The sequence below is a fragment of the Eublepharis macularius genome, chromosome 12 (assembly GCF_028583425.1).
Source record: "Eublepharis macularius isolate TG4126 chromosome 12, MPM_Emac_v1.0, whole genome shotgun sequence".
Lineage (NCBI taxonomy): Eukaryota > Metazoa > Chordata > Lepidosauria > Squamata > Eublepharidae > Eublepharis > Eublepharis macularius.
In genome coordinates, this window is record NC_072801.1 from 69,649,426 (window position 1) to 69,660,970 (window position 11,545).

At 41.0% G+C, this 11,545-nt stretch overlaps 1 protein-coding gene across 1 annotated transcript; it reads right to left on the reverse strand.

Moving 5' to 3' along the window:
- Nucleotides 1-1,746: 1,746 nt before the first annotated feature.
- Nucleotides 1,747-9,979, reverse strand: LOC129339706 (vomeronasal type-2 receptor 26-like). The gene is made up of 4 exons (XM_054994286.1): nt 9,689-9,979; nt 5,240-5,467; nt 4,460-4,586; nt 1,747-2,687 (listed from the first exon to the last, which is right to left on the reverse strand). The coding sequence occupies exons 1-4, from the start codon at nt 9,977-9,979 to the stop codon at nt 1,747-1,749; spliced, it is 1,587 nt and encodes a 528-aa protein (XP_054850261.1).
- Nucleotides 9,980-11,545: the final 1,566 nt, after the last annotated feature.

Below are 11,545 nucleotides of genomic sequence, written 5' to 3' on the forward strand. Positions count from 1 at the left end.
GCTGCCTCGGGGGTGTTCCATCCATAGGATGGCTGGGACGAGGCAGCCAGGCAAGCGGTTCCCCTTTGAAGCTCCGTCCCCCACAGGTGTGGTGCCTGGGGGTGGCCTTGTCCAGGGTTCCCCACCAGGCAGTCTGCCCTTGCAGCTGGCAGCTGTACAGCCTCACCAGCCGCTCCTCCAATTCCCTACTAATGGGAATATGCCAAGGGGGTCACCAGCCCGCTCATTTTATCCTATCCTGCCAGTGGCCAACTATTTACAACCTCCACACCATCCTCATTAACAACTCCCACACTGCAAGGTAGGCAAAAAACAACTCCCCTATTGTGCCAATTAGGGAAGAAGAAAAAAATCCTACCTGGCCCTGATAAACAGCAACCGGTGAATCCTGCACTGCATAAAGGGAGAGGTGGGTGGGCCAAGCACAAGGCGATGACTGAAGGCGAGGAAGGGCAGAGCAGGCTTATAAGCCTTCAGCTCTGCCCCCCCCCCAGGCAATGCCTGGATGGCCAGGAAAGCAACTGCCTTTTCCCCATCCAGTGAGGCCAACCCGGCCCCTGCTCTAAGTAGCTTTTGCTGCCAACCGGGAAGGGGCCATAATGTCATGGCTGGTCAGCTCTGAACTTAAAAAGAGAAAGATTATATGGGAAGGGGCTTTCCTGGATTTGTGTTACCATTCTTGAAAATCACAGTAATGACTTGAGATAGTGGTTTCCATTTGTTTCTTTGTATTGGAAATTAAGCAATGCAGTTAAGAAAAGAAGAAACAAGAATATTATGTAGAGGCTCAAAACTTTACATATGAACTTTGCCAGGCCACAAGGGACAAAAAACTTCTTTAAATGTTTTTTAAAAGAAAAAAATCAAGGGGAAAACATGATCCTCTGACTGAAGAATGGCCTTTTATTAGTCATTAACATACATCTAAGTTAACTAAGAGGCTCCAATTAGTACAAAATGCTGCAGCTCGATTGTTATCAGGAGCGAGCAGGAGCATGAACATCACTCCCATCCTACAGTCACTCCACTGGCTACCCATCGTTTATCATTCTCAGTTCAAAGTATTAGTTATTACATACAAAGTTCTTCACGGCTTTAGTCTAGCATACCTATGGGACCGCCTCCCTCCCTATGTTCCTCCATGGCAGCTTCACTCATCTGAACAGGGTCTCCTGTAGATACCAGGCTGCACACAGGTGAAGTCAGCAGCAGCCTGTACACAGGCTTTCTCTGTGGTGGCCCCTGTTCTGTGTAATGACCTGCCTGAGGAAGTCAGAAGAGCCCCCACTCTCCTGGCTTTCCATAAATGATCCAAAACTGAACTATTCAAAAAGGCTTTTTACTCAAATGGGAGGGCTGCATCGTGGGGATGGGGTCTCAGGTGCTTCACTAACAAGCTGGGGATCATAGACTTCATCACCATTTTTGCCTCATATATTATCTGCTGCTTTAAATATGTGCTCCTATGTACAACCATCGCTCCATGTTGTCTAATGTTAGTCCTAGAATTGATTATGTTTTGCTTCAGTATCTCTACTATGTCTTGGATCCTTGCTAATGCTTTGTCTTTAAACATGTATATGTTTACCTTATGGTATTGTATTGAATTGTACTTACTTGATACTGATTGTATTAAACTCATACTGTGTAATCCGCCTTGAGTCTCAGTGAGAAAGACGGACTATAAATGATGTAAATAAATAAAAAATAAATAAATAAACATTCTGGGTAAAACACGTATTTGCATTACTGACTTGGAACGTTTTTTGACAATAACAGATCTTTCAGCATCTTTTTCTTTATAAGCTGTTCTCTTTTGTTCAGCTCAGGCCTCAATATTATAATATAGCATTTAGGGGAAAATATGCAACACAGTAACCCACCACTGGAGGCCAAGATGGAGAAAATCTCTACAGCTACCATGTCTTTTCCACTTGTGCTTTGATAAGTGGGAATGAAGGACAGCCAAACACTGCAAAAGACCAACATGCTGAAGGTGATGAATTTGGCTTCATTGAAACTGTCAGGTAGCTTCCTGGCTAGAAAAGCCACAATGAAACTGACGGTGGCAAGAATGCCCATGTAGCCAAAGACACAGTAAAAGAAGTCTAATGACCCTTCATTACACTGCAGTATGATTTCTGCACTCAGTGAGCGCATGTCCAAATCTGGAAAAGGAGGGAAAGTACCCAGCCAAATGGCACAAATGAAGGCTTGAACAAGGGAGCAGGAAAAGACAATGGGATACGCCAATCTTTTCCTAACCCATTTTTGGAAAACATTTCCTGGCTTGGAGGCCATGAAAGCCACCACCACTGTAATGGTTTTGGCCAACACAGAAGAAATAGCCACTGAGAAGATAATTCCAAAAGCTGTTTGTCGAAGGAGGCAGGTCACTTGGTTAGGCTGTCCGATGAAGAGCAAAGCACAGAGGAAGCACAGGAGGAGAGACACGAGGAGAACATAGGTGAGGCTCCGGTTGTTGGCTTTGACGATGGGAGTGTCTCGGTGCCAAATGAAGGTTAAGAGCACTAGAGTTGTCACCAGGGACAAGAAAAGAATCAGAGAAGCTAAAACTGTACCCAAAGTTTCAGCAAAATGTAGGAAGGTTGTAATCTTGGGGATGCATTGATCTCGATTCTTGTTCGGATAATGATCTTCCGAGCACCTGATACAATTATCCATGTCTGAAACATGAAAAAAATTGGAATTACAATAATAATCACTACTTGAATAATCTACCAAGCACACTATTGGCAAATTCAAGTGCCAGGAGATATGCATTCCCCTCTAAACAAATAATGTTTCTTTTTAAATCAAATGGAAGACTTCTCCATCTGCTAGGGTCCTTGCAGCAGTAGAAGTATAAAAAAAGGCTGGTCTATTGCACTAAATTAAATATAGCATAAATAAAAATATTATTTTGATTGCTAAGAGAAATTTGCTTAATTTCTCCATGAAATATAAAAAAGGCTGGTCTATTGCACTAAATTAAATATAGCATAAATAAAAATATTATTTTGATTGCTAAAAGAAATTTGCTTAATTTCTCCATGAAATCCAGCAATCCATTACATTCCATCTTTTTAGGAATTAGGAGTCTCTTTCATACCTATTTTATTTTAATCAAAAGGGGAAACCAAAGAGAGAATAGGAAGGAATGGGGTTCTCCAAAATTTCAGAATCTACTGAGTCAGGAAGTATTCCTATTCTTTTGATAACATGTATAATATTAGATTACAAAGAACAATTAAAGAGAGAACCTTTTTTTGAAAGAGAGTAAGAGAACAAAAATGATTTTAAACGTGTATTTTTTAAAGTATATTTTTAAGAACAAATTCCACTCCCCATAATAATACGCTTGTAAGTTTTGTCTCTTTAAGCAGACATGGAAACAAGCCAGTGAATGTCACAATGTCTATCATGTTGTCAGAGCCAGGTTTGTTCCACTTTCTCACGCCAATCATTTCTTCCCCTTGACTTCTCTACTAAGTAATGTTTTGCTGTTATCCTCCAGACAATGCTATCTATATTTGAATGTATCTGTTAAGGAAAGAGTGTATGGGGAGGTCTTTGCAGAAATTTGCCAAGGATGAGGTAGCCCCTCTAAGTAACTTTCTGGCCTCCACTCGCTCACTCCTCTACCTGCTTCCACCACCATGGAACAGTCAATGACCTCCTCTTCTGCTTGCCGGTGCTCTGGTCTTGGGGACCAAGCAGGTTCATCTGAGATCACCCTGCTCCCACCCGCCTACTGGTGAGGCATTGCGAGGTGTAAAATCAAGCTTGAAGCTTGACGGACCACATAAGATAAAGCAAACTGGAACCCCCTTATTGACTTTCTGCATGAAACAGGAAAAGATGAACTGATGATTTGTAGATTTGATTTCTAAGAAGATACATTTGGGAAAATTAAATAAAAGGGAGGTAATATAGAAAAGGTAACTTTTTGAGGTATTAGGAGTACAAGTATAATGTTTGTACGGATATTACAGTATTATGTACTGCTCTTCTAGACAGATTAATGCCCGACCCAGAGCAGTGAACAAGCTAGTGTTATTCCAAATGAGGATTATCATTATCCCCACAATACAGCTGGGAAGAGGAGTGGCTTAACCAAGGCCATTTACTGAGTTTATGGCAGTAGTGGGATTCAAACCAGTAGAGTGCTGATTCACAGCTGAACCACTTAACCAGTGTCCACAGTAATGGAATCATTGCTGTGCTACAGCAGCAGTAATGGAATCAAACCGAAAGGGGAGAACAATGTTGCCCGACAGCTCAATTTGATCTTTGACCAGAAAAGTACCAGTGGTACCATGCTCAGTGGTGCCCTAGGCAGAGTGGAGATTCAAACATGGATCTCACAGATCCTTTTCTGACACTGTAACCACTACACCAAGCTGACATTACTTCCATTGATTTACGAAAAAAATGTTTTAAAGAGTATACATCTTACCCTCATCATTTGCAATCATTTCGTTGGGACATGGAGCACAATCATAGCAGCAAAATTTTGCACCTTCCTTTTTTTTCTTACTGAAACCAGGATGACAGCTGGCATTGCACAAGGAAAAGGGAGGCATCTATCAAACAAAGGAGAGATATAACATTGTGGCAATGGTTGAGGATTTTGCTTTCTTTCTGCAAATAAACAAATCGAATTAAGACATGGAAGATGTTTCTCAGTGGTGGCTCCTTACCGATGGAATGCCCATGAGGCTTTCCTTTGCCAGCTAGTTTTTCCAACCTTCAGGGTGGAGTCTGGAGATCTTCTGAAAAGACAACACATCTCCAGACTACAGAGATCAGCTCCTATCTAGCAAATGGCTGCCTTGGAAGGTGGACTTTATGGCATTAAACTCTGCGGAGGTCCTTTCCCTCCCCAAACCAACTGTTTGGAGGTTCTACTCCTCAAAATTCCCCAGAAATTTCTCAAACTAGAGCTGACAATCCTACTGCAAATATTACTTTCTCCTAGGTACCAGGCCCATTTTTTTTCTTTTCTTTTTTAACCAGGCTTTTAAGTAAGGTTATCATGACTTCTTCTGAACAAGACATGAGCTTTCCACAGAACAGAGTACCACCTTAAAAGCAGTAATTATGCTACATGACATTATGCAATACCCTGGCCAATGAATTTCATGGGTTAAACAGATGATATAAGATACCTGTTTTTTTATTCTGTAATCAACTGCCCACCTAGAGGCTGTTAGTGACCATGTATGTAGTTCCCCACCTGAGTCAGTTCCATGTGCCACTCTATTCTGTCCTCATCAATGCTCAACTCCTTCCCTGGAGGAGCCCGAGGATCCAGCCTGCCCACTTTCACTCTGATGTAGGAGTTATTGGGGAAAGTGACCAAGTTCGTCACATCAAACCCAGCTGCCAGTTCTCCATGTTCAGTAAACATGATTTGATCTCCAGCATTGTTGTTGAAGGAAATCCTTTGAATAAATGAGTGGAGCTATGGGGAAGCAGGAAGGAAACACAAAGAAATTATAAAGCAATATTTTTAGAGATTTTTCAAGCAACATCTCTAGCAGGGTTTCTCTTGGAGACAGCCTGCTCCTGACTAGATATGGAGCTTTTCGTGCTCTGCAAGATATGGTCACGGACAGCAATATGAACAAAAAAAGCCACAAACATCGTGATCAGCTGTTCGCGAGCAAGCTGTTCATGCGGCGCCATTTTAAACAAACAAGTTATCATTGCAAGCCTCGTTCATGTGTTCGTCTGCTGTTCAGGATGCCAGACATTCAGGGGCCTTCCATCAATTCCCTTGGCAATGGAGGCAGGCACTGCCTGAACACTGTCTGCACTCCTTCTGTTGCCCTGGAAACCCTAATCTAAGACCAACTTAGCTTGATGGGCAGGTCTTCCTTCCAAGTGTAGAGTTCCAAATTGGTTACATGGCTGCAAAGACCAGGGGGGAGGAAGGGGGGAGGGGTGTTTTGTAGCCATGAGAACTCCAATCTCATCCCTGCAAACCCTGTTAGGCAATTCTGACTGCCAAACACAGACCTCCTGCTTTGCTCAATGTGACCTCTGATTATAAAAGGGAGCGTGCTCCAAGCTCTCACTTTAAGTTTTAGCAGGCAATGGCTGGGAGAGAACTGTTGATAGCGTTTTGAGAGAGAGAGAGGGAGAGTGCATTGGAGTCTGTGAATATGGGCTCTCTAAGTCCAAACAGGGCTGTTCTGGCCCCGATGAACAACGAACACCGAACATGTTCATTAACGGGGACATGTTCGTTTCTGTTTGTTTGTTTGTGTTCATCGACGGCAATGAACAACAAACAGCCAGTTCATTTTTTCCCGTTCTTGCCTATGTCTACTCCTGACTGCTGATATTTTATAATGAGCATTTAACAGATTCTCAACTTAGTCTTCCTATATAGAAAGAGAACATGAGAATATAAGAAGAACATGAGAACATGAGAATTCTGCTGCATCACTCCAGAGGTCCATCAAATCCAGCTTCGTTCCTCACATAATGGCCAGTTGGTTCCCCTGAAGATCTCACGAACAAGACACAGGAGGCTATGGCTTTGTGTGATGCTGCCTCCTCCTCCTCCTAGTATTCAGAGATTTACAGTGCAATCCTAAGAAGAGTTCCTCAAGTCTAAATCCATTGATTCACCTGAATGTTTTAGGTGGGAAACAATATTGCTCTGCTGTAGAACAGAAGGAATTGAGTCCAGTGGGACCTTAGAGACCAACAAGATTTTCAGCATGAAAGCTTTAAAAAGTCACCCTGAAAATATTGTCACTTTTCATGAGAACATAAGGGTAATAGAAGTCATAGAAGGTATTTCATGAGACCATAAGGGTAACAGAAGACATAGGAAACCAAGGGTTTATATTCTTAATAAATTCATGGAAGCCAGGGATTATATTGGAGTGGATTGTGAAGGATAGAGCACCATGGAACATCTGTATATCCAAGCTTTTTTGAAAAATAGTTAATGTGAAATCCATCTGGGCTGTTGTAATCCAGACTTTTCCCACAGAAATATTTCCCCGATATTGAGGAATCAGTACAGGAAACACTACTGTTGTAAGCCATATTAAGTTTTGCAGCCATCTAATAGTAAGAGTGTCCCCATATATAATAATTGCATTGGCATTGCTCTTGATGAAATATGGAATATTATATTTTATTTGGCTAATAAATTCTTTAATGTTAAAAGATCTTGCAATTTTGCCAACTCTTTGTGTGAAAGCTGAACAGATGCCATTCTGGGAAAGCAACGGCTCCAAAGCTTGCAAAAACTGGTCTCCAGTTTCCTCTTCCATAGCAATCAACCCAACCCATTTCCACTTGAAATGAAGAAGTAACTGGACCACTCCAATGTACTGAAGGGCTTCATTGGGGACCATGCGGTAAAAGGAAGAAAAATGAGTTGCATCATGCATTTCAGGTTGAAATGAGCCATATGAAAACTAAGAGAAGAGAAACAGTTGGACATTTCAAAGCTGATATAGGAAGAATATCTCATTCTTCCAGCTGATTTACTTACTTACTTAAGAAGGAAGTTAATTTCCTTGCCTTTATCATGCCTTTTCATCCTGAATGCTTATGAAAACACATTATATATAATTGTAAAATGAAAGTAAATTTTCCAAAATATTAACATAATTTCCATTCAAGCACAGATTGTAACATTGTATGAGTATGTGAGTGTGTGTTTGTGTTTGTGTGTGGGTGCGTGCATGTGCATGTGTGCTTGTTTATCAGAGGCAGGCATCTAAATATAGTTTTTGAAGAGGAAATCTGTGTCACACTTACTGAAACTTCTCAAACATCTCTAATTAATGTTCTCAATGCCCTCAATCTCTGTCTCTTTATATTGGAATATCACTAATGTGTGTTATTGGGTACACATACATATGCACACATAGAGGGTGGGGTAAATAGTGATGATCTGGGTAAGATTTACATCTGATGAACATGTTTGGCAACTTCATTTCCTTTCTCATTAGATCCAACCCTAAGCATAAAAATCCTTCATTTGAATTCAGATTAAAATTGGGAACAGTGGGGGTTTAACATTTTGTAGCTGTTCTGTAGAAATCCAACAGAATATAAGAAATATTTTACACCTGGGAGGTAAAGGTATGTGAACCTTTTCCTGCTGAATCTCTCTTAATTAGGTTTTATAGATTCAGGAAACCTGCTCAAAGATATATAGAAATGGGTTTATCTGAGACTTTCCCCCTCCACTTCTGTTTCCTTCTGTCATCTGTTTTAGCTCTCTCTCCCTAGTCCCACATATAGAATGGATTAACAGATAGTGACAAGGTAGCTCTGTGGAAATGGGCCCCAATACACTTTGTTCTCTTACAATGGAGGTGGAATTGACTCAGATGACCACATCCCAAGCTCCTAGATCCTCAAGAATTGTTTTATTCAAGAATCCTGAATCACAAATAGTATTTATTCCTTTTATCAGCTTTGATTGGAATATCCATGCTATATATCAGTGTCTAGGTACGCAGCTTGTAAACAGATAGCTGATTTTTCTATAAGTGTACCCATTTGTGGCTATTCAACAAGAGCTGCCTGCATATTTCCTCTGATACCTCTGCAAAGGAAGAGCCTACAGCCTTAAACAAGAAAAAAAAAGCTGGCACTTCAGTGATCCCAGCAATAGAACATTATTTAAGAAGAGCAACAAGCAATTACTGATTTCAAGAACTCTGAAAGTTGTCCAGTGTTGTGGCAGGTGAGAAACTCATTTGTTCCTTTAGAAATACTAACAAACAAACTGGTGTCCAATTACAGTGCAATCCTTAGAAGAGTTTCTCCCGTCTAAGCCCATAAATTCAATGGGCTTAAACTGGAGTAACTCTTGTTAGGATTCCACTGTTAGTCTGGCATGTTGAGAGTGTCATAGAAAAAAAGTCTGCAGTTATTTGCCCACCCCACCCCGTAAAGGTGGTTTTAAATAAATTTCTGAATGCTAACAAAATAGAAGATGACGATTTATCAGTAACCTTGAAATTGATTTTCACCAGTACTTGTGAATGGCATGTAATTTCAACAAACCCTCCTCTTTTGATAAACCAATGTATATTATCTGCAGGAAACTATGCTATTCTAACAGGGACCAAAAATACCAAGCAGTTCATCTATGATTATTACAATCACATTCACTAACAATTTAAAGCAGTCTCTATGAAACTTGGATTGGTGAAAATGTTTAAGAGAAGCAGTAATGATGGGAATTTTATTCTGATAGAACTTCTGACAGCTGACTTCGTCAGGTTTACAGGGTGACAGAAGGAGTGCAGACAGAGTTCAGGCATTCCCCCAGCTCTGTTTCCAAGGGAATTGATTGATGGTGCCTGACTGTCTGGCTTCACGAACCACGGGCGAACACAATGAACCAGGCTTCCAACGAACACTGGTTCATTGGCCATGGACCCTCACGAACCGCCAGTTCATGAACAGATGGTTCGTGGGTTTTTTTGGTTCGTAATGCAGTTCGTGCCCATGTCTACTCATAACCCTGTTGGGGGGGGGAGAATCTTTGTATGTTGGGTGTGAATGATTGTATGCACATACATACATAGAAAAACTCCTTGTATATCCTCTACTGCTCTGCAACTTTACATAAACCAACTTAATTTCATGAAATCATGAAGTAATTGATAATCTCTACAGCTCTGTATAATGATAATACCTGTGGAATCTTGTAAAGTAGCAAGATGTTTGCAATACGTACAGACGTATCAGAATCAAGTCCCCCAATGACTCCTATGACATTTTTCTGGATGCCGCATTTATAGTTGGGAACAAACTCCTGGTATGAGAAAAGCAGGCCTAGAGTGGTCCAATAGGTCATCATCGCATCAGAGTAACTGTCATGGATGTGGAAGCCAAGAGTGACGTTGGGCAAGATTTTGGGATTCTCATTAATCTCATCGATGGCAAATGCCAAAGCCAGGAGGTGCTGGTAGAATTTGGTCACCATGCTGCAGGTAAGGTCAATCATTGAAATTTACAGAAGTATTCTTAAGTACATTCAATTATTTTTTCACAGTATTGGTCCATTCTGGCTTAAGAAGATTGAATGGCCTGAATCTAAGGTCACAATTCAAGAAAGACAATGAAGACAATCTTAGTGCAAATGATGGGGAAATGTCACAGCTTACTTTTACTGGACTGTGCCCAATAAAGAACTCCATTTTCAATCTATAAACTGCAGAGATATGTGCAACTAATAGATTAATCCCCAAATCACAGCATGTCTAACCAAGCCTTCAAATATTTCTCTAGATCTGGATGCTCTAAGTAAAGGCACACTGATATTTATGTTTAGTTTTAATTTTTCAACAAGGTTTCAGTCACCAAGAAGCATGTGCCCTATTAAGAAATAATGCCACTGGTCTGTGAAACTGAATCAATTCTACTTTCAATATGCTCCAGAAAGTGCATCTGAACCACTTCCAAAAACCATCAGTATCTATCTGATCATACTATGAAACCAGAGCTGGTGTTTGGGCTGAGAAAGGCCAAGACAAACAGAAATGTTATGCCTCGAGGATCAAGAGAGAAACATCAGAGCTAGTTCTGCACTGTCCTTCAGCAAATTGTTTCAACATGTCAATAGTTTAAAGTTATCATTCCATTTCAGATATTTCCTTTCTGGAAGTCAAATTAACTGTACTTTGACATCAGATCAATTGAGTCAACGTATCTCATTTTTAAAGCAGAGAACAATCCTGAGCCTTTTCAGATTCCAAACAGACATGATGTTGGGAAATCAATATATATTTCTTCACAACGTATCTAAAAGAAAATTGCAGCTGCTCAGTTGCCCAGTATGTCACGTAGGAGGTACAACAAATACAAGTAGCAAGGAAAGAACAACAAGAAACATGAAAATGCCACTATATTTTGGCTTCTGGGATTAAAATTTGTATTCAAGCAGGAGTTTAACAGATTCATGGACGATAAGTCCTTCAATGACTAGCAATCATGATGAGTAAAGGGGACCTCCATATTCAGGCACAATAAACCTCTGAAACCCAGTGCTACAAGGCAAAATAAATCAAAGCATCAGGCCCTCTATTCTCTGTTTTTGGCCCTCAAAGGAAACCCGTTCGCTGCTGAGTGAAAAAGCATACTGGATTAGATGGATTAGATGGATTACTTGTCTCATTTGATACAACGGGGCTTATGTTCTCATGTTACGTTCTTCCGGGGCTAATAAAATTCTAGAGTGGGAAGTGGCAGGTTTGTCATTGAATCTAGGCAGATCATGAGGGAGGGCAGGAAGAGTTACATCAGTGCTTAGTTTTTGTGGCCCCTTCTTACATGTGCAGGGTAATGCTGATCACGACCTTGGAGTGTGTTATGTGCTGTCAAGTCACCTCCGACCTGTGGCGATCCTATGGATGAGAGACCTTGGTAAGGTAGCAATTTTCCCCAGGCCAATTTGGCTAGGGATGCTGATGGTGTTTTGCCATCTTCTAGGCATGGAGCAGGGGGTCACTGGGTGTTTGTGTGTGGGGAGCAGGTAGTTGTGAATTTCCTG